The following is a 27,587-nucleotide window of genomic DNA, read 5'->3' on the forward strand; positions in this document are numbered from 1 at the left end:
TCAAGATGGGGTGATGAGTGTACATTGAGAAATAAAACAAACTTTTTTGATTTTAGCAAATGTCTGCAATGAAACAGAGTGAAAAATTTAAAGGGGTCTGAATACTTTCTGTACCCACTGTACATCACAAGGTAACGTCACAAACATATCCAGGACATCAGGGTTAAAGTGGCCGGAATGATACGGATTCATGATTCTGTGGTGGCTTCATGAAGATGATTCTTCCCGCAGATTGTGATGCAACACAGTATTTTAACATCATTGTTGTAAACGAAGTGAGGCCCTGCTTAGTTTATCCAGGAACAAAATTAATAATTCAACAGGTTGTAACAAAGATCAGTTCTACGTGTAAGTGAGGAGAAGAGCAGAGTCACTTGTTAAACGACACTGAGTAATGCGCCAAATTACAAAAAGTCATTCATTAATCGTAATCAAGGTTAAAGTTTGAAAGAATCAGGATATTGATTTGAAGTCATATCGCCCAGCCGTATTACACAAGACCAAGACTTTAATAATGATTATGTTTAGGAAAGACCGGAGTCCACATTCTTATATAATAGAAATATTTTTAATTTGAAGGTTCATGACAGGCATAATTCAAACAAGATATTTTAAAATGCAGATTTAATTTTTAATCGTACACACACACACACACACACACACACACACACACACACACACACACACACACACACACACACACACACACACACACACACACACACACACACACACACACACACACACACACACACACACACACACACACACACACACACACACACACACACACACCCCCCCCCCCACCCCCCGCTGGATTAAAATGACCCACAATGGATTCACCTCATAACTCACTCATGCCATTCCCTCTTACACGCAAACAGAAAGGTCTGCATCAGCAGGGGAAGGTCTCATGTTGATGTCTGAAGTAAATTCTACCTGGACAATGAAGAGATCCTGGGAAAGGCAAAGAACACATTATTAGTTTACTATTCATGACATCACCCAAGTAAAGTTTAAAAAAAAAAAAAAAAAAGACATGTAAAGTAACATTAATACCATATACGATTCAGAGTTCTTTTAAAGCTAAAACAATGAATTATTCAGTACAACCAGTTTCTTAACATTTGTATGTCACCTTGTATGCTTGTGTGTTGATGTAACTCACTGTAACTTGTTCTGTAACAGCTCCAGCCTCTGCCGATCGACATAGCGGGAGAAGAGGGAGAGCAGGTTGGCAGGGGTAATGAGGGGAGGAGAGAGGGACGAGGAGGGAACACTGAGCAGTTCCCTTGTCACAGCAAATACCAACTCAGTCCTGGACAGAGAGAGAGGTTAAGTGTGTGTGTAAGAGAGAGAATAGGGACAATTTTAATTAAAGGGGACATATTAGGCCTATTTTACCGCAGTTGATATGGTTCCTTGGGGTCTTATTGAAATGTCTAACATATTTTGGTCAAAATACCACAAGGATCATTTAATACAGCACCTTTTTACCCTGTCTCAAACAGCCTCCCTCAGATTGACCTGTTTTGAGTGCCCCTCCCCCCCGGTGAGCCGGGCTGCAACAACCCCAGCTCCCAAGCGCAGCCCCGCAGTGAGAGCCTGAGCTGGCGCAGCAGCAGCATCCTTCCACACTGTTGAGTCAATGTTTAGAGGTGTTCCGGGGGTCCCTTGTTTATGCGGCCACTTAAATGTCTGACTGGTAGCAGCAGACATGTAGCGAGACTCCCTACATGGGCATGGTGTGAATATGACGTTTACTTCATTCGTAATCCCATTCGACATGGTAGACATGCAAGATACCCAAATTAATGTGTAGAAGCACTACAAAAGTGGCATTTTCATAATATGTCCCCTTTAACAATGATTTCACAGCATTAATAACTTACCATCGATTGTCATCCATGAGTTGACAGTTGGGGTCTGAACTTTGCATCTTCTCTCCTTCACTCAGGATCAGATACAGAAGTGTCACACCAAACTAGACAGAAACAAGCAGAGAGGTGTGATGTCTGTTTGTGTTTGTGTGTGTGCGTGTGTGTCCACACTGCCTGCATGAGCAGTGTGGTTCAGCTGCTCTTCCAGAAATTCAAGATCTCACTTATTTCTACATGTATAGTTCACAGATAGTGAAAATTCTGATTCACCACAGTTTCAATGTTTATCTGAAGAATATGACACAACAAAAGTGTTAACATCTTGCGTTTCTTTTGACTGACTCCATTTATTTGTTTTAACAAGGATCTTATTTTATTACAGGACTAGAAGATGCAAAACTTAATACCTTAGAGTCTTACGCAGGAAGTGTTGACTGGCTGTTTGTCTCTTAATACTCAAGATTTCCTCTCCCTCCCAGTACAACCCCAGCTCACAAATATAGTAATTCTTAACTGTGGCTAGTTAACAATACACATAACTCTGATTGCAACACACTCCCTCCATGGCTCTGACCACACAAAACCGTAATTACTAGCTACCTAACAATCAACTCTACAACAACAAAATGCCTTAAGTATGTCTTTATTTCTCAAGCAAAACAGGTGTTGAATCATTCTGTAGTCTTAAGAGTGGACTGTAATCATGTGTCATTGGTTTGCAGCACGAGGTTGGGCGGTATCCAATTTTTAATGCTGTTAAAATGTTATTGAAATTATCCCTCTTTTTAATGTGAAGCCCTAAGTGCATGTCATTTTCAGCTGGATTTCTAGCAGCACAAATAGTATTTTTTTTCTCTCGGATTAACAATTAAAAAGGTTACAAATCTTTTTTTTCCTTCTTACTGTCTTCTGAGGTATAGCTGTATTCTGACAAATTATACAGATGAAAAGTTCTGTCATCAATTTCATGGCATATTTTACCATGCAGGCAATGTTGGTGGACAAATTCCATCTCGAATTAGACCGGATGCCATACCCCTAAGCCAGTGTGGGACAATTGCAGGCAGCCTACTTGGGAGCCGGATACGATTTTACGTTTTATATGTCATAGTTTTCAAGACGCGTGAAATTCATTGCAATTCTCTGATAAATGCAAAATGCATTATGGGAAATGTAGTTTGTTTTTTCAGTGCCCTTAGCCTGCAAAAAAAGTATTTATGCTGCATTTCAGACAATGACTGACGATCAAATCAAGGGGGGCATTATTCAAGCAGAGTTTCACTGACAAATACAGCGATGAAAATATTTAAAAAAGTTTCAGACAAAGGCAACGTTTCTGCCAATCCAGACTCAGTCTGTGAGAAATGGAAGCAAGGAGGATCAGTTCCTGCTTAAAGCAACCTATGACGTCCTTCCCAAATCCAAAAACCTACAGTGGTGGCTAAATTAAGATCCATCCTACTATGCTCAACTCCAGCTACCCTCAGACCAAACTTCACTGGTTGTAAAGTAGGTCTCTCCCAGGGTAGGTAAACGTGAAGACACAACTAAGTACTCAGATGCCTGCCAGCAACAATTGAAACGAAGATAACTGCTACCAATGCTTTGCCATCCTGAACATCGAGTGGAGATCCACAGACACCATTTGTCCGAGAAGAGGAACAGGGACAGAGAGGGTCTCCTTCGCTGACCAGGAGTAGTCAGCTGGAGCAGCCCAGAGATTTGAAAATATTTTGCTTATAGCCCCCCCCCCAAATTGTAACTACCACCCTGAGAACAGACTTGGTACTCTGGTCCAACACCCTGCATGTTGTCTACTTCGTACAATTTCTCAGTACCCTGGATAATGTTGATAAAGCAAAAGAGAGAAAAAGGCTGTGGTATACAGACATGGCGTCTGAGGCAAAATAACATGACTCGAGGAAAAGGGTTTGTCCTGTTGAGGTTGGCTGCAGGGGTTGCATTGCAACATTTAAACCACTAGTTAAGCTTAATCACTGGACAACATATGGAAAGAGGTTTATTTATCAGTCTGACCAGATGGTCATTGTTCTTTCTTCTTGACTATTAAGTTATTGAGTTGCTGGGTGTACCTTGTTGTGCAGTACTGTGGCCAGTTGGCCCTCGCTGCCTTGAAGCTCCTGGAGCAGGTCTGTGATGGCGGAGCTGGAGAGTGACTGGATCACAGCAGAAAGGGGCTCCACTAACCAGCAAAGCACCTGGAACGGATACATACCGAGAGTGGAAGAGGTTAATGTGTTCAGAGCATTTCTGGATTCTTAGATGCATCGCGATGCGGACATGGACAACTGTGCACCAATGCAGGTAAAACTGCACACACAGCCAGGACATCAGTGTTAAAGTGACCGGAACGATACAGATTCATGATCCAACATCCTTGATAAATAACTTAATACACATGATTATCAGTTTGTGTAAATAGCAACAGGGACCAGCAGACACACACAAACCTAAAGGCTGGGGACAGAAAAGATGTTCTTCCCACAGGATATGATGGAACGCAATGTTTTAGTTCATTGTTGCAGAAGACGCAACACCCAGTTTTTCCAGAAGCATAAATATGAATTCAGCAGTTTTGTTAAATAAAGATCAGTTCTACGTGTTAGTGATTAGAGCACCACAGCCGGTCGAGGCAGATTAACACACACATTGAGTCTGGTTCTGCTAGAGTTTTCTTTCAGCAATTACTCTCAACAGTCGCCTAAGTGCGGCTCATTGTGGGACCAGTTTGGTCTCTATAAATGTAAGGTCTTATTTTATGATCTGGCTCTTGAAATTGAACTGAACTCCTATTTTATTATAATTCAGTCCTCATTTTGCCATGGATTTTTTGTGTGAAATACTTAGTAACCTTGTTTAGATAAGTGATATGCAAATAGTTATTTTTGTTATTATTAGAGGAGTAATGCACCCCAATGCAGTGGCGCCAGGAGGGGCAGCACACAAGTCTAAATCTATGATTGTCTGTTGTAGCCTGATTTTTTTTATTTATTCATTTTGTAAATTACATCACACAATAGCAGTAACAGTCAATAATATTTTTAAAGCACTTTCTTAATAAAAAGGGACATCATATTACTATTATTTAGGTTATAGCAGAGACACTTTTCCACCATTACCAATCATATTTAAGGAATGTTGCTGTTTTTGATTAGAATCAAGAGGAACATCTTGAATTCATTACCTGGTCCTGCTTGTCCTTCTTGGCCAGGGCAGGAAGGTTGCGTGCAATCGCCATGACAATGGCGGTGGCCTGGGGTGAGGGCAGGAAGGGGAGGAGCCTGGATATGAGCCGCTTGCCCTTCCTCACTGACATGATCATCACACATCGCTCATCACTTACTCTTATCAAGAGGAATAGAAAAAGAGTTAGTTTGTAATTCACATATAAGAACTTCTATGTGCAGCTCTTGTAGTCAGGTGTTCTTATACTTATGTTTAATCTATTTCTCCATCCTACCTATCATCCCACTCCTTCTCTCGCAGAGAGTTGCACAGCTGCACTGTGTTGGTTTTATGCTGCTCCAGCAGAGCCTCCCTGTCCTCCTCTGGGGCCTGGATAAAACGTTTCTCAAAGTCTTGAACCTCCAGCAGCAAACTGTACATCTGTAGGACAGGGTTGGATAGACGGAAAGAAATGGGTCACAGAGGTGTATTTAGGATCAAGGGTTGTATCCGTCTCTACATGCACAGCCATTCTCATACCTTCTCCACAGTGTACAGGATCTGTCGCCTCTTATTCCAAACCTGCTTCTCTCTTTTCTCCTGAAGGCAGACAGACAGGAAGACAGGAATGAGCAGGAGAACTTTTAAGTTTTTAATTAGGGCCACAGTACTACCTCAATGCTGCCAAGGGGGAAGACCTTATAAAAATTTATTTTGTAAATTACAGACCACTGGTCATGACAGTAACAGTTTAAAGTACTTTTTTAAAGCACAAATCATGAGCAAGTGAAGACGTACACATCAAGAAGTCAGTGATAAAAAAATCTAATAAAAATAAAATATAGAAATACATATCAAAATAAGATGCATCAATTGTTTTATCATTGAATCGTAGCCCTCGATAGGAAATCGATTGAAAGACTATATTTTCCAACCCATAATATCCAAGCGAAATTGGGGTTTTACAATGACATATCCTTAGTTGCTGCAGTTATCCTTAACTGAATCAATGTGCATATATATTTATTTACATGTACAGCAAATTTCCCTGCCCCAATCCTCCACAGGAAACACTGTAGAACAGACTTAATTACTTCAAAATAAAAGAAAACCAGTTCATATGCAAACCGACCTCGTCGTCTGTGCGAGTGGTCACCACAGCATCAATCATCTTGCGGGGGTTGTTGACACTAGAGACCGTTAGTTTACCCAGAGATCCTGCAAACTGAACTTTTGACACAATACCAGGCAAGATTCAATACAGGTTTCAAGTGTCCATGTGGGTGATGTTATATGGAGAGAAGATATTCAGGTGTGCTCTGTTTTCATTTACCTGGTCTGTAGGTGTGTTCCACCTTCGCAACCTGTGGTGTGATGAGTTTGGTGGTGTATTCTTTCTTGCTGCTGTCTCTCTCTCTTTCCTGCCGTTTCTCCATCTTTTCATAGTAATTCTAATGTCACACACAAAACACACTCAACATTCTCATCCAATGTTAAAACTGAGTACAGGACTTTGAGCAAGGTATGATTGTTGGCATTATTGTTAAAACTCAATTATAATGATTTATGACGGTAATGGTTTCATTAAACTGCCCTCTAGTTCATTTAAATGTCAAACAGAAGATGTCTATTTCACCAAATCCTCAAATCTGATAATTCTGAGAAGGTAAATTTCATATCAACAACAGAGCAGTATCAGTAAAAACAACATAATGAATCTACTCCCCCCAGTCATATAAATTCACACGTTCCCAGAGAATTTGGGCGAGGAGGTGGAGTCGCTGCTATTTTTAACTCCAGTCTATCATTAATTCTAAACTTAAACAGGGCTACAAATCATTTGAATGTCTTGTTCTTAGTCTTCCACACCAATCCAGGAAACACCAACAGCCAATCATATTTGCTGTAGTTTACCGTGCTCCAGGGGCTTATACAGAATTTTTAATGGAATTCCCTGAGTTTTTATCAAACCTATTCCTAAAGACCGATAAAATTATTATTGTTGGTGACTTTAATATTCATGTTGACAATAATAAAGATTGCCTTAGACTAGCATTTATTTCGATATTAGACTCAATTGGTTTCAGTCAGTGTGTACACCAACCTACTCATTGTTGTAACCACACACCTTGTATTATTGTATGGTGTCGGAATTGAACATTTAACAGTACTTCCGCGCAATCCAGTTCTATCAGACCATAATTTAATAACCTTTGATTTTTCAATAATTCAATATATGCCAGTGATAAAAAACTCATTTTCTATGTCTACCTGATAGTGCTATAGCTAAATTTAAGGAAATAATTCCAATTACATTTAAACACGTATTATCCGTCGATATAAACAACTTATTCTATAAAAACCCGAGCTCCACTGAGATCGACCACCTCGTCGATAGCTCTGCAGACTCATTACGATTAACATTAGACTCAATAGCGCCTCTAAAAAAGAAAAATGTCAATCATAGTAAATTAGGTCCGTGGTATAATTCCCAGACAAATAAGTTAAAACAATTATCAAGAAAACTAGAAAGGAAGTGGCGCTCCAGCAACCATGTTGAAAATCTCAGACTGGAAGAGTAGTGTTAAAGAATATAAAAAGGCTCTCCACAAAGCAAGAGCTGCCTACTATTCAAAACTAATAGAAGAGAATAAAACAACCCCAGGTTTCTTTTCAGCACTGTAGCCAGGCTGACAGAGAGTCACACCTCCATCGAATCCAGTATTCCTCGATCCCTAAATAGCAATACCTTTATGTTTTTTTTCAATGATAAAATTCTAACTATTAAAAAATAAAATCAACCATCTCCTGCCCTCAATTGGCACTAATACCCTCCCAACAACAGAAATCTCAGAAACGGCCGAGAATCCTTCCCATTACTTAGACAGCTTCTCTCTGATCACCCTTGATCAGTTCACCAAAATAATCTCAGGTTCTAAACCAACAACCTGTATCTTAGATCCGATTCCTAGACAAAATTACTTAAAGAAATTCTGCCCCTAATTGATAGTTCGTTACTTAATACAATCAATCTGTCATTATATTCAGGATATGTACCACAGTCTTTTAAAATAGCTGTAATCAAACCCCTACTCAAAAAAACCACCCTAGACCCAGAGGTTTTAGCCAATTACAGGCCAATATCTAATCTCCCCATCATGTCTAAAATCTTAGAAAAAGTTGTAGCCAATCAGCTGTGTGACTTTCTCCAGGAAAGTAATATATATGAAGACTTTCAGTCTGGGTTCAGAGCCAATCGCAGCACAGAGACAGCCTTAGCAAAAGTCACTATTGACCTTCCACTAGGTTCAGATCAGGGACTTGTGTCTGTCCTCGTTCTGTTAGATCTCAGTGCAGCAATCAACACAATTGACCATCAAATTTTATTACAAAGACTTAAACAGTTAATTAACATTATTGGAACAGCCCTTAATTGGTTTAAATCTTATTTTTCTGATCGCTCCCAATTCGTGCAAATGAATGATGAATCATCTGTGCGCACAAAATTTAACCATGCTGTTCCACAGGGCTCTGTGCTCGGTCCAATTTTATTCTCATTATATATGCTTCCACTAGGAAACATTATCAGGACACATTCTGTAAATTTCCACTGCTATGCGGATGACACCCAGTTATACTTGTCAATAAAACCTGAACAAAGTAATACATTAACTAAACTTCGAGCATGTCTCAAGGACATAAAAACCTGGATGACCCGCAATTTTCTCTTATTAAACTCAGATAAAACAGAGGTTATAATACTTGGCCCTAAACACCTTAGAGATACATTATCTCAAGATATAGCTGCGCTAGACGACATTGCCCTTGCTTCCAATGAAACAGTCAGAAACTTGGGAGTGATCTTTGATCCTGATTTGTCCTTTAACTCACACCTAAAACAAATTTCTAGGACAGTCTTTTTCAACTTGCGTAATATCTAAAAAATGTCCTTTCGCAAAAAGACGCAGAAAAACTGGTCCACGCCTTTGTTACATAGAGACTGGACTATTGTTATTCATTATTATCAGGCTCCAGCAGTATGTCGTTAAAGACTCTACAGCTTGTCAAAAATGCCACAGCACGTGTCCTGACGAGAACCAAGAAAAGAGAGCACATTTCTCCAGTATTAGCGTTGCTACATTGGCTTCCAGTTAAATCTAGAATAGAATAAAAAATTCTTCTCCTCACCTTCAGGGCCCTGAATAATATGGCACCTTTTTATCTTAAAGAGCTGTTAGTACCCTATCAACCCACTAGAGCACTCCGCTCCCAAAATTCAGGCTTACTTGTCGTCCCTAAAGTCTCTAAAAGTAGAGTAGGAGCCAGAGCTTTTAGCCATCAAGCCCCCCTCCTGTGGAATAATATACCACCTTCATTTTGGGAGGCAGACACCATCTGTTCGTTTAAGAGTAGGCTCAAAACCTTCCTTTTTGATAAAGCTTATAGTTAGAGCTAATTAGTGCGGCAGAACGTTACTTGTCCTATGTTCTAAAATAGGAAGCGTTTAGTTAAAAAAGGCATTGAGGTATTGATGGCTGATCTACTGCGTGGGCCACATGGTTTTCATCGTACTACCATACAAACCAGTAGCAAGTCAGATTTACCTTGAGCCTCAGTGTACCCCAAGTTCAGCCTGTATCATTGATTACAAGGCAAAAACCCTGATGATGCTAAGACGCAAAGGGAATTTATGACACTTGACACACGGAGCTTCTCTTTCCAGCTCCGTGTGTAACATTAAAATAACTGAATGCTAGAAATATTAATAGTTGAAGCCCTTAATATTATTTGCACTTAACTGACTGAGGTTATATAAAAATCATTAAAACGGCACTTAAGTGAGTAACTGACCTGATAGTAGTAGTCATCAAGGTAAGGGTCAGTACTCTGCAGCTGCATCATCTGGATCTTTGTTACCCACTCTTTCTCCTTCTGAGTCATCAGATTACTGTAGGGGTCTCTGCTGTGCCGGTCTCCTCCAGTCCTGCCATGATCCCTGCAAGGAGGCAGAGATTAGGGCTGTACAATATATAGTAAATGTATTATCATCGCAATATCAACACACGAGATTTATACTTATCGCAATAGACTGCTTGAACTACAATAAATGGTGCTCAGTGTGCCATGCATTCACACTCTGCATGTCAATACATTTGGCCAATCAGGTTAAGCCCTACTGCCAGTGATAATATATTAGATATTATGAACATTGCCAGGTTTTTCCGTCAATGTATCATTGTCGAAAGAAGAGAATAGAGAGAGCATTGCAAGGCAGTTCCGTCAAATCTTGTGCCGCCTCCTCAAGAAAAAATGCTACTGTGGAGTTTAGTTTAGTTGTCCGGAGTCAAATTCATCACTGCGAGCGTTTGATTATATAAAAGAAATGCGTAGCTTATTTATGAAATTCTCAGAACCTGGTACACACACGCACCACAGTTTAAATGTTAAATTGTTTGAAATGGTGCCTTAAAATCAACAGTGATTATAAAATAATGACAGATATTTTTCTAAATTAGTGAAATCTTTCTTCAGAGCAGCACGGCGTCCCTCCCACTCTTTTTCTCTATCTCTCTTTCAGACGATGTATGGAGCTGGAGGAGATGTCGGCGAACCCTTTGTTTGGCGTGATGCGGATGGCGCAGTGCTTAGCAGGATTGATAGACACAGAGGGGAGCAGTAAATTACTGACAGAGCTGCTAAAAACTGTAAAAATATACTTTTCACATGGTAAGTAGACTTAGTGGAGCTGTGCATGGCTCTCTGGGTGCCTGACCCAGACTTGTTGGTGCTGCGGACAGGCTGTGCGCCTTATTGTACTTAAAGGTGACTGGCAAGTTTTCAAGTTGAGTGTTACATGTTTCACCTGCTCAGGGGCGTGTTGAGAATCACATTTGCTTTTTGATGGTGATACAGGACCACAGTGCTGTGTGACACTGCAGCTCGAGCTGCACAAACACACTTACCCTCCTCGGCTCTGCATGCGCTGGGTGAGCATGCGTCTGTGCTGAGGGTGGAGGTGGGTGGTGTTGTGGCGGATGGGGGGCGTGTGGTTAGGGGGACCATGAGGGGGCAGTGGGCCCATTCGGTGACCATGTGGAGGAGGAGGGCCCCCGAAGAATGGCCTGAAAACTCCACCACCTGGTAACAAAGGAGGGGGTGGTCCGCCATGGACAAAACCAGCCACCTGGCGAGAGACACATACCAAGATGATGAAGAGTGTGGGAGGAAGAGTTGTGATTCAGTTGTGAACTACTCAATTAGTGGGGATCCTGTGTCAGTTATAAAGCTTACAGTACAAGTTCAAGAAGGGGACGACCTTCAGCTAGCCTTACCTTGGTATTACGTTGAGGCCGCAGTCTATGCCATTCACAACTACGCTCTTTACCACCTTCAATGTAAAGAATGGCTGATATTCATAGACCCTAGAAATCTCTTAAATTGACTTCTCTACAGCAAATTTGGGTCTTTTCTGATAATTGAGTGAGTTTGTACAAACCCTAGCCAGTCAACCTCTAATGAGACTGGATTTTTTTAGATTTTCATTTTAGATTTGAGGTGAATGGGTTTTTCCTTTTGTCTACGCTTTCAGTTCTCTAAAAATAGTAGAGCAGTCATTCCATGTGTATTTTAGAAAAATAAAGTCCACCTTAATTCTTTTGGTGCTTTCGTAGAATTTCATTAATGAGTTTTTCTCTTTCACAATTATTTTAGTCTTCAGTATTCCATTACTTTGGCATTTCATCACATTACTCAGGAAGACTCATTACAAGTTGTATTATTCTGTTTCCAGAGTTGTCATGTAAATCTAAGTGGTGAGTCAGTAGCATATCCGGAGTCTGGAAAGGGTGTGGGGTGTGTGTGATACTTACTTGAGAGTTGAGCAGCTTGGCCTGTTGAATCTGAGACAGAACTGGAACAACTCCAGGAGGGAAGGGACTGCGACACAGCGGAGAGTTCTGGGCATAATCAGTAGATATAAACTTTACATATAGCTCAGGATAACTTGGAATAAATAAGATGGAAAGTTTGTTACCCTCATTTTTTCTCTTTATTCAGTAAAAGAAAAAGGGTGAAATCTAGAGAAAATTAGTTTACATTACACAAAATTATTCTTAAATAAAATCAAAAACAGTGTAAAAGTAAAAAAATAGATGTGATATGTGCATAGAGCAATACCCATGGCTACCAGCAGAGATGCGAGGAAGTTCTCCTTATATCTCTGTAAATCAGCAACCGATAATGTGTAGGAAAACTAGGGATGGGCATAATTAATCGACGATCGATTAATTGATCATTAAGAATTTCGTCCACGCGGAGGGGAACCCAGACCCACCCGGGTCTGGGTGAGGGCGTGACAACAACCGGACTGAGAGGTCGAGAAACCGTCAAATCGAGCTAGCTGTCAGCGGCTAGCTGCTGCTCGCTCATCAAGGCTAAAGAGTACAGCAGCGCATACTTTAAAGTGTAACAATTGAACTGATCCTGTTTAACTGCCACAGGAGTTGTTCACCTTCTAATAAAGATCTCAATGAGGAAACACGCCGTGTTTTTTCCATTTTCACAGCATTTTTATATAGCCTATAAATAGTGAATTTTAATTCAAAAATATTAAAGATTAATCGAAAATCAATCGTTTATTCTCCCGACGATCGATTAAGACCATTTAATCGAATGCCCATCCCTAAGAAAAACACAATATGAACACTATGAAAAGCTCTGTGATGCATAAGCACAGTTTATCATTACAAACTGACTTGTGTTGTGCCATTAAAACTTTAAAGGACACTTTGAGCACATTATAGGATTTCATGTAAACCCAGATCTGGATAACAGGAAAGGATGGACAGAGGATAAAGGAAAAACTTACAGCTAAGTTGAGGAGGGTGTTGGGGGACAGACGCTCAGGAAAAGGAGGAGGGTATCTGTGCTGGACCGGGGCTCTCACATGAACTGCTGTGGGATGATGCGCCTACAAATACAGATAGAGATGTGCACACATGTATGCTTAAAGGGGACATTATGAAAATTACACTTTTTTTGTGCTTCTACACGTTAATTTGGGTATCTGGCATGTCTATCGACCCCTCTGGAAAAAAACAACCCCCCGGTTTGTTATGGTTCCTCTAAGTCAGAAACGTCATGCTTGAGTGAATGAGAATGAGCTTCCGTATCATTCTCTCGTCACAATGAAATGGGAGTCTCTCTTAAATGGCCTTTTGTAGTACTAGGGTAACAGTTGTCTTCATACCTGATGATTTAGACTGTGGCTCATTGGCTGTTTGGGCGGGGTCCCAATAGGCACAGCCCTAACTGGAGGGGAACCAATCACAGGGGAAGAAGACCGAGGTGGGGGTACCCTCTCTGACAAATCCAATCCTTCATCATTCCTACCCCGAGAAGGTAACTTAGGAAGGCCCACCTCTTTGATGATAGACATTAGTGGACTATCCTGCAAGAGGAAGAAGTTGGTATTTTAACATGAGAACATTTTTAAATGGGATGAGATATTCAAACTTTTGATCAGCTGATGAACAGCCTACTTCAGTTAAATTGTTGTTTTCAATAAATTGCCTGCTCACAACTTTTGGGCTCTTGTTCCCATTTCTTCTTTTTGCATTTTGAAACTCTACTTAGAACCTTCCTAAGATTCATCAGTGCAAAATGCAAATTCATGCAATTTTTTAACTGGTCTTTAGATTATGATCGGGAGTGTAAATTCCCCCAACCTGAACAAGAAATCACGACAGAGATGATTATGTTCTTGGAAGCTGGTCCTGGAATTTGTCCTCTAAATTTAAATGCATATTTTAGCCTTACTAATCGAATACAATGAGTCACAAGAATCTAATTAACAGAAATCCTACAATTTTAATTTAATCCCTCTAACGATCAAAAACAGCAGATAACTTCATGAAAGGACTGAGATGAGGATCAGAGCCTAAAAAAGCTGGAGGCAGACAATTAAAAACCTAACTTTTTCTAGTATGTTTTTATATAATGTCTCCTCAAACATGTATTCTAAAGGAAAAACAAAATATTTGGTACATTTTCCTTTGTGCCCCTAATAATTGTTCTGTGCTCCTTAATGTTTCATAGGGGAGAACATCCACATGTCAAGCCTTGAAACACAAGCTGAGGAAAAGAAATTCAACAAGACAGTGATGAAGAAGAAATAGAGGAGTTAGTGACCCTTACCTCCATGTGCGTGATAAGTCCTGGGGTGACACTGACCGGCCCGAACCCCATATTGTTCTCCCAGATACTGTGAGAGTTCATCTGAGAGTGAGAAAGAATTAAAGCCAAATTCAAGTCAAACAAAAGGATTTTACACAAATTATTTTAAATCATTGTTAATGCAGTGCTTTTTTTTTATTTGGCAAAACAGTTATATCAAATATAATACATCTGATAGTATGATGTTCAACATTGTAGAAAACACTGCAAACACCTGATGTGTATCAAAACACTTTGTATGAAAGATATGTTAATTCATGCAGTGGGACCATTGAGAGACTAGTGTGAAGTCTGGAAGCCATGAACATCACCAGATGCTGGGTTTCCTCCTTTGTGATGCTTTGCCAGGCCTTGACCGCAGTTGTTATTTGTTTTTCTGTCTTAAATTGTCTTAAGCAAGTGGAATCCAAGCTTGATTGGATTGAGATCAGGTGATTGACTCCGCCATTGTAGAATTTTCCACTTCTTTGCCTTGAAAAACTCCTGGGTTGCTTTCGCAGCTTGGCAGAGGGCCTAATTAGTTTGTGAGGCTACCAGTAGTGTGAAGGCTAATCCTGGGTTTTAGCTGAAATGCCAGACGTACAATGTAATTTACTGTATGTTAATTATTTCCATGCTCATTAAAATTTTAATTTATCTTTCAAGTGTTTTCTTGTTTGTACTCGGTTCGTGTCTTGCTATTTTTTTTCCACTGCGGTTCAGAGCACAACAGAGAAAAGTATGTTTCAGTACAGTTTCAATGTTTATCTGTCCAATAAAAGCACTCCAGCGTTTCTGTTGACTGAATCCATTCATTTGTTTAAATTGTGAAATACTTGCAGGAGCGGAAGATGCACCGCTTCATACTGTATAGTACCGATATTTATGCAGCCATTCCCCTGCCGCTGTGCTCCATAAAGTACAGATACTAGTAAAATAAGGTATGGTACCGTTTTTTAACGGCTTGTGCAATACCTCTCTAGTATCTGTATATCGTGCAACACTAGTTCATACGTACACCTCCTCCAGAGTTCATCGCATGTCTGAAAAAAGCTAATGACAGTCGGTGAACCCTGTTCAGAGCTCCTATTGACATGTCCCGAGTGATCGAAACCCAACCGTTCAGCTCTTACTAAATGGTAATGGTAAATGGTTTTGTATTTATATAGCGCTTTTCTAGTCTTGATGACCACTCAAAGCTCTTTACAGTACAGTTTTACAGTCACCCATTCACACACACATTCATACAGTGCATCTATTCGCAGCACTTTGTTATTCTATGGGGGGGCCATTCAGGGTTCAGTATCTTGCCCAAGGACACTTCGGCATGCAGATGGGTCATACTGGGGATCGAACTGCCGACCTTCAGGTTGGAGGATGACCACTCTACCCCTCAGCCACAGCCGCCCTGCTCCAAGGCATATCACTCATACAAGTCTGAACGCACCCATTTGTGTCTTCGATGCATCCTTTGATCTGATCACTCAGATCACATTTGAAGAGAGCAAGTGGCCATATTCTTTTTGCTGTTAAAATGCAAATGCATAGTGGCCAGTTCAAACACGGATTTGTTTGTGGTCACCGCAACAATATCAACACTGAGCAACACATTATTATATTATTCAGCCCACTCTTTCATGACAACACACCCACACTGTCACACACAAATGCAACGTCATTGGCCATATTTGGGTAAAAAACACATTTGGTTATCACAAACACATATAACTTACATGATTATTTGAATATAAAGAAGTGAAGTGTGATGCGATCACAAGTGGTCACAGGAGACATTCAGGACAGATTTTATGTGTGAATTGTGCTGTTCACTTGTGATCAGATCTCTCAGGATGGACGTTAATACCAGGTCTGAACAGGGCCTTCGAAAGCTTACCTGGGCGATTGGAGCAGACCCTCTGCGCAGCATGTGCTGCTGCTGTTGGTAGCTGAGCATTGATGTTGAAGGAGGACCAAGGGAGATTCCTGGAGTAGTACAGGGTTCATTAGAATGCAGAAGATTTTGGTAAACCAAAAGCACTACATAGCAATGTAATACCAAGAACAATATGTTGACAAAACAGAAGATATAATCAGGGATAAACAATAACACCACTGCACCATTTAACTGAACAAAATGAAGTGAATTATTGGATTACCTATGCGTGTTGTTTTAGATGGGAGCATTGCACTTTCAAAGTAGGGGCAGGCTGTCCCAATACTTGCTGGGTTTTAATAATGACTTTTGTTGAATCTGGTTACATTGGCGACTACTGATGATGTGACGGGTTTTCGCAATGACTACTGAAGATGTAACGGCTTCTTGAAGTGCTGTCCTAATTCGTAGGGTAAGATTTCAACCACTACCCCCCCTTCTGACTCCGTTTCAAGGGGCAAGATAACCCTTGAAAGCATGAGGTAGAGAGAAGGGTTGAAATGGGATTGTGTGTAATTCTTGGGATATGACCATAGGCTTATTCTATGAGGTAACAGTGACCCCTGACCAATAACACTGAATCAATTAACCTCTTAAGAGGCGGGTGAGATTCGCCTAAAACGCCTGTTTGAGGAATACCCAAATTAAATTGAAAGCTGTTCTTGAACCATTTGGAGTACATGCATGATCTTGGTCTCTTTTGAAAAGGTAACATTCTGAACTTCCCCCCCAACAGTCAGAATCACTCTAAGTGCTACTGGCATTAGGGCTGAAAGATAAATTGCATTTGCGATAAAATCGCGATATGATAAAACTTGATTTTCTAAATCGCAACGTGCGCGATTAAAACGTGCGAAAGAGAGTAGGGCACTGGGCTGTTGTCCTCACCCACAGCCAGAATGCCGCGGGACAACAAAACTCCTATTAACCAGAAGATAACTAAGCAAGCCTGCATCAGCTACAGGGGCCTCAAGTCTTCAACCGACGTGGCGGACACACAGAGTGAGCTCATCTCGCTAGTGACCGCGGTGCAGGCGGCGGACCTGAAAATCGCTCCCCGGAAAAGCAAGCCGAGCTACGGGGTCCCCCGGTCACCTGCATGCACATCGGAAAGACGGAGGTGTTCAGCATGGGGGTGTTCCTGCTGAGGCCGCTACTGCTCCACTGACTATAACAATGCCGCATTCCTACACTTGTAAAATGCAATGTGAATGTGGAAGTAATGAGAAGTATTGAGAATATGTTACTCAGATTAGTTAATGTAACGGAATATGTTACAGATTACATTTTTAGGCACGTATTCTGTATTCTGTAACGGAATACATTTTGATATGTTACTGATTTGGGAGCAGTAAGACACCTATAATTAAAAAAATGTTTTTATCAAGATGGTAAATTTTGCACACAGGTTTTAAAAAGTGCATGGCTTGTGTTTATAGTTACAATGACTTTGATTAAATAACTTAAATGCACACCGATTTGTTGTTCTTGTTTCTGTAATGAACAGTTAAATAAAAATGTGGGAAAGGCTATTGTACAGTAAATGTATCTAATTGAGTCGGTCTTAATTAAATCATTAATTATGTTTTTTTTGGGGGGGAAAAAGGATTAAAATAAAAAATTTGCATATTAAATCGCAATAGCAATATTTTTTTTTGGGGGGGGGGGGAAATCGCAATAAGATTATTTCCCCAAATCATTCAGCCCTAACTGGCATTGAGTAATAGCAGTTGGCACACATTGAAGTAGAAGTTTCTTTTTTCTTCCGGCAGAATATTTTTTAATAAACAGATGCTTGCAGATGACTCTTGCTGGGACTTATGAGCTGGAAAACACAATGGGACCCTAGCATGAAGCCTTGACTAGCCAAAGTGAAAATATGATAACAATACCACAGCAAATGTATATTTGACAGATTTTTTCCTAAGCGCACGTCTAGGCAATTTCCACAAAGGCCATTTGGAGACTCCAAAAGACCTTTTGTAACCATGGTAACAATTAGGCTAAAAAGGCCAATTTTACACTCAAAATCATACTTTTATATAAAGGAGACAAAACAGGTCATATGGTTTAAAATGTATACAAATATAAACATCTTTAATATTTTTAGCAACATGTAGCAGTCACTACGGGGACGAAACTAGGGGCGCACGACGCTCTGGGACCAGGTGGACACTGTTGCACAATTTTCTGCATGGTGTCTACTTTTTCCCCCCCGTCAAACAGCACATCATTATTTGGGAAATTTCATTGGCTAAACGTTACGCCAGTCATCAGAACAATCGGTTGCAATTGGCTGAGCCTTTACACGTCAGAAGAGGGGCAGGCTCTTTCCAATAACAAGATGCCTCATTGGCTATTGCAGGCTGTGGACAGCCCATGCCAGCTCAGATTGGGTCACGTTAAGATTGACAGCTCACTTGAACAAACAGGATATGGCTATCCACCATTTGGAGATCTTTGTTTACGAGTGAGAGTACCTCCCAGTTTACACGGAGGAGGTGGCTGCGCTGACATTATGCAACAGCTGACAGTGGCTATTCTTTGATGTAATAGTGTATTTTGGACTGATTATGTTACTGGATTGGATCATCTGGACCTTTGGCAATGTACCAACACTGTTTTTGTTGGAATGTTATTGATCTGTGGATTAATATGAAGCTGCTTAGGTGAGTCGCTTCGACTTTGTAATCGTCTTTTTTTCTACTTCAGGTCTGACTGAGACGTTGATTGTACCGGCAGTGGTGACCGGATCTTGATATGGCTCAGAATCAGTGGAATCAGAAGAATCTTAGCTTTCTAACGATAGGTTGCATTAGTACCTAGCTGTAAGACGCAGTTCTGTAAACAACACTATTTGATGCTGATTGGTAAAACAGCGCACCTATAGGCGCAGTCGGGCTGATCGGGAACAGGTTAATATGCTTTTCGCACTTGGATATAGCATGACCTGGATTACTGAGAATCTTTACAGATGAATCAGTTAATCTTTAAATCCAAGTGAATATTTATGCCGAATTTGCACAAAATCCCACAAGGTATTCTGTGACACTGGGTTGATGAGAACTTGACAAACAGACAAAACACAATGTGAATGCACAAAGGCGATTTTAAGTAAAGTACTGCATTCATTGTCACCTGAGATGGAGGGCCCAGTAGGCAGCTGGTGCTGAGGGTGTTGTGGAGGCTGATGTGAGTGGGTGGGATTTGGGATGGAGTGCTGCGGCAGGACTCTGGGTTGATCCAACCTGTGGAAAGTGGTATGGGTGGATGCTGTGGAGCTCAGGGATTGACAGGGCCTCTCAGTGGCTCCGACCCCAGCGATGGCTGGGTCTGCCTCCAAGATGAGTCTGGCCAGGGACTCTGCCAAGTCACCTTCCCCTCCTCGATCCTCAACATCTGAAATTATAGATTTTCCAAAGTCTGAATTATTGTGCTCCTTGTCAGAGCCAAAATCACATTATTTGGCCAGCAATTCTGTCGTGATCCAATCAATTTAGCACTGATGGTTAATCTCTTTTAATCACATGACTGACCTGGTGGAGGCAGTCCGGAGGAAGACGAGGAGAAGTTGAGTGATGGAAGAGATGATGGAAGGGGATGATGGCCTGCATATGTAGAGAGATGGGAAGAGGTTGAGTCATCTGTTCCTCCTAAATCTGATTCTCTCTCCATCCCTCCTCCTCCCCCTCCTCCTCCTCCTCCTCCTTCGGCTCCTTGCCCATCCCGATCATCAAGGTTTGCTAGGCGTTTGTGTTCCTCCTGCCAGTCATCATCTGTAAAAGGAGAAGACGCAAAAAGTGTGATTGGTTGACAGAAACTTATTATTATTTATATGCAAACTTGTGCTATTTAAAGGCAGATTAGCCTTTAATTGTTTATAAATTTAGTCTCCTAAAGGCAAATTCACAAATGAGTATGATCTTGTAGTTAACGACAGTAACCAACAGCTGAAATCATCTTCTTTAAACTTTTCAAACACCGTAATTTCATCTGCTGTAATTGAAATTTAAATAGTATGTCTCAGTGTAATCTGAAATTAAAGGGGACCTATTATGAAAATTCCACTTTTGTATTGCTTCTACACGTTAACTTGGGTATCTGGCATGTCTACCGTCCCAAAAACTCTGTAAAAAACAACTCCTGCGATTTGTTGTGGTTCTTCTATTTCAGAAACGATACGCTGGAGTGCGTCGAATGGGATTACGACTGAAATAAACGCGAGCTAACGCTAGCCGGGCTCCACCAGCCCGGTTAGCTCGGTTAGTAACACAACTTTGACCTTTGACCACCAAATTCAAATTAGTTAATCAGTGAGTCTAAGTGAATTGTTAGATGATTTTATGAAATGTCCTATGGGCAGTCCTAATATATCACATTCACAGGGACGTGAGGTCACTGTGAACATTCCCTTGAGCGGATCATCAGATATAATGTTCATGAAAAAACGTAAACATAATTTGTGAGGCCACAGTGACCTTAACCTTTGGCTGTTAAAATGAAATCCAAGTTCAAGTGTATGTTTGTGCCAAATTTCAAGATATTCCCTCAAGCTGAGATCACCGTGACACTATGTCGATGGAGGGTTGGTTGAAGTGCTTGAGTCCACAACACACTATGGAAGTTTCAGGGGTAAATAGTAGGGCTGCATGATATTAGGCAGATATGCGATAATGTTGTTTAATATCGCATTGACAATATGACTTGCGATAAACATAAACAGTGCCTTGCTAAGGATGCAGAGACCAGGGACAGCTCCACAGCTGGGAGAAGGCACAATGCTCCACAGCTGGGAGAAGGCACAATGCTCCACAGCTGGGAGAAGTCACACAGCCACCAAGTGAGGGGCAGACACCAGGGCGCCATGCACAGCTCCACTATATCCACTTAGAGTTTGGGCCTTGAAAAATATTTAATTTTCTTTTACAGCTTTTAGCAGCTCTGTCAGTAATTTATCATTCCTCTTTGTCACCATAATTCGCACTGTGCACACAGAGTAAATTTTTACTTTTATCAACCAGGGGTCAATTCAAAAATGGATGAGCAGACACAAATTTAGGTATTTGAGGTACACGGAATCTTCACACAAATTTTAAGAATAGTACCTAACGTAAACACATTTGCAATTTAATTATTTGAGACTTACCGATGGCCCCAGCTCCGAAGGTGTCGTCATTGAATTGGTCGATTTCATCTTCCTCTGCTGCCAATCCCACATCTTCCTCCTCCAGCGTACAGTCTTCATCCAGGGACTGCAAAGACAGCAGGGAAGATGGGGAAGAAGAAACAGGGTGAGAATAAGGTGGTAGGGATGCAGAATAGGGCTGCACGATATATCAAAAAACCGTATCCCAGTCAGCGCAATATCAACATGTGTGATAGACTTTTCGCAAAAAAAAGGAAAAAACGATGTATTTGGTGCTCCTTAAGCCTGAAACATGCTTCTGCGACTGCGTCTGCGTCTTTTCACGCCGCTGTGGCGCAAGACTCGTTTTCATTCATGCTTCCCCAACCGTTGCGCGTCTTACAAAGCAATTCCGCGCCAGAACACTAGGCGGAGTAATGCTTTTTGTCGAGACGACCTTAGAGACGCCTTCTTTCTTCTTCGTCGATTGTTTATTTACATAGCCACTGCGGCTCCTCGTAGCCTTTTTCTGGCGGACAAATCCGCCAGTCAGTGACAGGTTATACAAGTGATCATACTAACGGATATCTTCTGCCAAGTGCTCTTCTATTTGGTCCATATTCGTTCTTCTAAATCTTCCGTGATTTCTGCCGGTATTGTGGGGCATGAAACCGGAAATGCAGCTCCAGAAGGGATGTAGAGCAGACCAATCACAGCCTTGCGGGCTGAGTGAGCTTGCGGAGCTTTGCCGTAAATTTTAGAAAAGGGGGTCGACACCCGTCAGCACGTAAGGAGGGATACATAAGCACGTAAGGGACCCGGAAGGGCTCTTGCGCTTACGGGCCCGTGAAAACGCAGAAGCATGTTTCAGGCTTTACATCACACACACTCGCACTCTGTATGTCAATTAGAGGTATTAATCTTAACATACAAAATTTTTTATATTACTGCACATGGCTGCTTTTTCATCAGCTAATACAATCAGTCAGACCAACATAAAGTCTGTTGCGCATTACGCTACATGTCTCAAACTCTAGTACAGTGGTAACCAACCTATTTGACCTACGGAGTGGAGGCTATCACCAGACTGCTTGCTACAGCTGCTAACGTCCTCGCTGTGCTGCGTTCAGGGCAGCTCGGATATTCCAACCCTCCCGACACATAGTGAACATGCAATAGTTTTCCTCGATGAAAAAGTAATGTCCTCGACGAAATTCTTAATGATCAATTAATCGATCGTCGATTAATTATGTCCATCCCTACTTGAAACGCATTCAGAAGGAGGTTTTAACATTTTAAAATGCAAGTTTGTGACATAATTTCAACAGATAAGGATTAAAACTCAAATGAAAGATCACTTTGTTTATTCATCTGGTTATTCTACACAATGGTTATCTGTATATGACACAACATATTTTCAACACTCCCGAATCCGTTTCAAAGTAGAAGCCCTCTAGCGTTTCCCTTTCTTCCAACAGGGCTTTGAATTTTATCGACAGATTGGAAGATGCGCGTCTTCATACCGTAGTGTCCTGGTGTTACATAAACCAACTTGTTTCTAAGGCAATGCAGTAGATAAACCAGTATCTCTTCCGCCAGTAGCGGACACATTGACATGTGAACAACAGACAACCAACACACAGAGAGTTCGGGATCGACAGTGAAGATTGCGAGATCGACCGGTAGATCGCGATCGACCAGTTGGTGACCACTGCTCTACAGCAACTCAAACAAACACAATTTAGTAGCACTTCAATGGCACTTACTTATGGCACTTTGTAGTTTTGCTTATTTTTTTATGAAATTGTACTTCTTGTTGTTCTGGGTTTGTACCCTCATGGTTGAATGCACTTATTGTAAGGCACTTTGAATTAAAACGTCAGCTAAATTAAATTTGACCGGGAGTGTGGTGTATAGGGCTCGAAAGCGCACCTGATTTCCCTTCACTTTATGCCTGATATGCCGAGAAGCTGTCCCAGTTTTCAAGGTGTACAACATCAGCCATCACTTTGCTATGAAGCATGCTAACTACATTAGCAAATAGTCAACGCAAGAATGGTCGGCTATGGCTCAGAGGTTGGCGGCTAATTTACAGACTCAGCAACATTTTTTTCACCGACAAACTGCGATTCAAGTGTCAACTACCAAGCCAATTTTTTTGTTGGCATTCAAAATAGCAAAGGTTAGCAAGCCTTTCTACGAAGGCGAGATTTTGTTAAATTGCCTTGCAAATAAATGCTTTGCTACTCGTTAAAGGCCAAATCCTTTCATGTAATTCTTTTTCCATGTCATTTATATTAGTTCACAAAAACACTCCATCGATCTGGCCCTGGCCCGAACCCTCCGTCATTTTAGAACACATTGTGGCCTGCGAGTCAAAAAGTTTGTCCACCCCTGGTATAGCCCATATTCACAAATCACAATTTGTCTCATGGGGCTTTGACAAGAAACTAAGAACGTCCGGTGGTTCTAGCTCCACCGCTAGTAAGTGTTGATCTGTGGATAGGGAAGTAATGCTTCTGGGGAAATCCCTGCAAACAGGCAATTAGCATATTTTATTTGTTTGTAATTTCAGTTATTACTCAGTCAGCTGTCTGTCAGTGTCTAACAAGAGGGGGGGGGGGCATCAAGATGTGGACTCTACTCAACTACAGACACACTCAGACACCTGCAAAATAATTTCTTATAAAATTAAAACAAAAGAATACTTGATTACTAAATTAATCAATAGCTGCAGCCCTAAATTGCTGCAGACACATTTCTTGTGTTGAAGATTGGGACATTTTGGTTTACTTTTGTGTTACACAAGCATCAGTTAAATGGACATAAGATACAATTGAGGCAGTACTAAAGTGTGGCTACAAGTATAAACACAACCAGTGTCAAGGACACGTTTGTAAATTATTCCCAAGAAACATTAATATTCTAATGGTTTGTAAACTACAGATATAAATTCAAAGTTTTTTGTAAAAGAATTTTAGCCTGACGTTGTCATACTCACAATTCTAGTCAGAATGTGAGTCTGATACCGCTCCATTGGGCTGTGATTATGGGGCGTGTTTCAACCGAACCAGGGAAAAAATGCCTCTTGTCTCATTGGATAGACCTACAACTAATCAGAGCAACGTAGTATGTGACATATGTTAAGCGACGCATTGTGAGTTATTTACTAACGCCGGGTTCACACCGGATGCTCAAGCCTTAAATAACAGGTGGCTCTCATCCACTCCCATGTTAAACCTTTGTGAGGGTCACACCGGAGGCTGAAGCACCGTGCTGCGCCAAGGCTGCCTGGCGCCGTGCAGCGATCGCTTGACGCGAGCGTATCGCGCCAGGAAACACACAAAAAAATTATTTCAAACGATATTGATGACATATTTTATATGATATAAATGATCAGATATGCATCCCATATTTTGAATTCCCCTTCTTTTGTCCTGGAGTTTTAATTTTACCAATGACATTATTAAATGTCCCCCTCTGCCCATCCACTACAGCCACACAAGCAGTGATAAAGATAAAAAAAGATAGAGTGGGGGCTACGTATTCTCCACATAGGCTTGAGTGGATTGTGTCGAGGCTTGTGTCGAGGGTAAGTTACCCTCGACACCCGACATTTAACAGAGCAAACAGCGGAGAAGTTCTTCAACATGGATGACATTAAATTAATAATTGAAGTGGAGAAGTACAGTGAGTCGTATGATCCTCGGAATATGTTGTATAAAGACAACACAAAAAAAGACAAATGTAATAGTACTAGTAATAACAAAAATGGATAAAAACAAACAATAAAACAAATTAATTATTATCACATTCCAATGACATAAAGGGATAGTTGACCGACAAATTGACATCCATTCCATCTACTCACCATAATAGTGCTGATGGAGGACGGGTGAAGTGTTTCAGTCCACAAAACAATTCTGTAGTTTCAGGGGTAAACAGCGTTCCAGCAGAAAAAATTGAACTCAATGCTGTCCTCTTCTTCAGACTGAATTAAACAGAAAAAAATATAAAATGCCTCCATACTACTCATGTGGTGTCATCCAGGCGTCCGCAAGTCCCGACATTAATCGAAACAAGGTAATTTACAACGTGTTTTTCAACTGACATTTTCCTACGAGGCTGAAAACGTGGTGTAAATTATGCTGTTTCAAGTCGAATTTGAATATTGGGTCTTACGGACACTTTTTACATTTGAAGAAGGGCTCGCCATTTACTTCAATTGTTTTGGATTTGGCTGCAATGCTATTTACCCCTGAAACTCCAAAAGTGTTTAGGGGATTCAAAAACTTCACCCACCCCCAATTTGCATAATGGTGAGTACATAATGAGTGTTGTTTCATCTTTAGGGAAACTATCCCTTTCAATTCAAGCAACAAAATAACAGTTCACCACCTCAGATTGTCACCAAGACAATATCATGACAATATGTTGAAGAATTTCAAAGTAAAAGCCCTTGGAAATATACAAAAATGACATTACTGCAAAGATGGCAGAGAGCAATGAGTTACTTGTGCTTTGCTTGAAAAGACTGGCCTTTAAAAGGGAGTCAAATTCCCTAGCCCGAATTATTTTTCTAGTCCGCGCCTGTTGGCACCTATGTAATCCGTTTCATTAGCTAAATTAAATAATTACTAGTTTTAACATCTGCTTCTTAAAATTGTTATGTTATATAGGGCTGCACAATATATCCAAAATGAATAGGTGAAAACATGAACATGCGCGTTATGTATCGCAAAAGTTGAAAAAAACTGTGATAAATGGTGCTCCAACTGCCATGCATTCCCGCTCTGCATGTCAACATATTTGTCCAATCAAATGGTGCCCTGCTGCCTTAGAGAGAAAAATGAAAGATATTCAGATCATTGTCTGGGTTTTCTGTCAATGAATCATTGTCTGAAGGCGGCATGGCGATGCATACAGCAAGAGCTGGGATTGGTCCGCTTGGTAGAATTGCAGAGCTGAATTGAGGTGAACGAACAAACACAGACGTTTTAATTTTCTTCAGTGCAGTTTAAGAAAAAATGATTGAACTTTAAACTCCATCAGTTTCCACTACAACATGATATGCTTAGAAATTCTCTCCATTGTTTTGAAGTAAACAGAGAGGCCAGAGAATTTGTTAATAAGTGGACCAGAAAACGGATGATGCTCAACACCAGAAAAAAGCTCTACTGCCTCTAGCGTTTCGGAGGTGTAATAGCAGCGCGGCTCCCATTTACTCACGCTTAACTATGAATGCTCGGCCCATGCGTGCCTAGGTGTTGCTTGAATGGGGTTTCACGCTATCACATTTAACCATATAACCAACGGGTGGGGTTGAGCCGATGAAAACACTATGTAATATTGAATTTATTACCTAGATTCCATTAATATCTTAGTCGGATGGATGAAAACTTTCCCTGTAGCATGATGTAGCTAAAGCGCTTAAGTATGCCAAGAGTTTAGAATCCTGTTTACCTTAAACACTCATGTTTGTCACGAGTAAATTATAGGTTTGCTTTAGAGCCTCTGGACATACCTCAACATATCAGCAAACTAACGTAATATTCATGTTGTGTCATATCTGCAGTTAGCGAGCGTGTTTTCTCACTCAGACAATGCAGATGCACATCAAACACGAGGTATTAACCTTATAAAGCATTGTGTGTACACGTTATTAGCTCCATTATGTCTGTACAATATTAAATATTATAAGTAAATACAATCCAGGACCTCCTATCCCTGACACTTTAGTACCCTGAAGGGAGCAGGCAAAGCCGTTAGCCGAAAATGCTAATGCTGACGTTACATCAAGTAGGACCCACGTCGTTTTAAAATTGCTGCCCTAGAGACTAACATGATACGGTCTATGATGAGATTATGACTGCTTTCTAACACCAGATAATTATTTATGAAACAAGAAGCCAATATCTTGGCACCAATGTTGAGAAACGGCTCCCTTTCCCTGCGGCTCAAGTCACCAGCCAGGCAGTCTAGCGGCTTCTCAGGCCGCCGCCAACCGGATTGAATATGGCAGGCGCATAAACAATAGACAACACACACCTTGTAAAAACACATGCAGCGGTTTAAAATAATCGCCTGATCTCAGTGAACCATAACAACCAAGACTCACAAAAGAGAAATTGAGTTTTTTGGGACGCGATGCTCACCTGAAATCGAAACATCTATCTTTAGGCTTTCGGGAAAAGAAGTGCATCAGAAACCAGGCGGCGCGCAAGTGACGTAGCCGAGACGTCCACTTGGG

The 27,587-nt window shown here is 41.0% G+C and overlaps 1 protein-coding gene across 2 annotated transcripts; it reads right to left on the minus strand.

Annotated features, from left to right (window-relative positions):
- Positions 1-546: 546 nt before the first annotated feature.
- On the minus strand, positions 547-27,587 carry patl1 (PAT1 homolog 1, processing body mRNA decay factor). Of its 2 annotated transcripts, XM_062387566.1 has the most exons (21): positions 27,493-27,582; positions 25,209-25,328; positions 21,359-21,464; positions 19,749-19,988; positions 19,351-19,611; positions 16,174-16,262; positions 14,262-14,342; positions 13,315-13,515; positions 12,934-13,035; positions 11,936-12,022; positions 11,030-11,250; positions 9,918-10,062; positions 6,400-6,517; positions 6,199-6,296; positions 5,607-5,666; positions 5,362-5,507; positions 5,086-5,245; positions 3,974-4,099; positions 1,893-1,984; positions 1,169-1,318; positions 547-957 (listed from the first exon to the last, which is right to left on the minus strand). In XM_062387566.1, exons 2-21 carry the CDS (start codon positions 25,209-25,211, stop codon positions 936-938), a joined length of 2,508 nt encoding a protein of 835 aa, XP_062243550.1. In that variant the 5' UTR covers positions 25,212-25,328; positions 27,493-27,582; the 3' UTR covers positions 547-935. The 2 variants fall into 2 exon arrangements, with proteins under 2 accessions (XP_062243550.1, XP_062243549.1); XM_062387565.1 differs by lacking the exon at positions 25,209-25,328 and having other exon boundaries at positions 27,493-27,587.

The sequence above is a fragment of the Platichthys flesus genome, chromosome 5 (genome assembly GCF_949316205.1).
Source record: "Platichthys flesus chromosome 5, fPlaFle2.1, whole genome shotgun sequence".
NCBI classification, from domain to species: Eukaryota; Metazoa; Chordata; class Actinopteri; order Pleuronectiformes; family Pleuronectidae; genus Platichthys; species Platichthys flesus.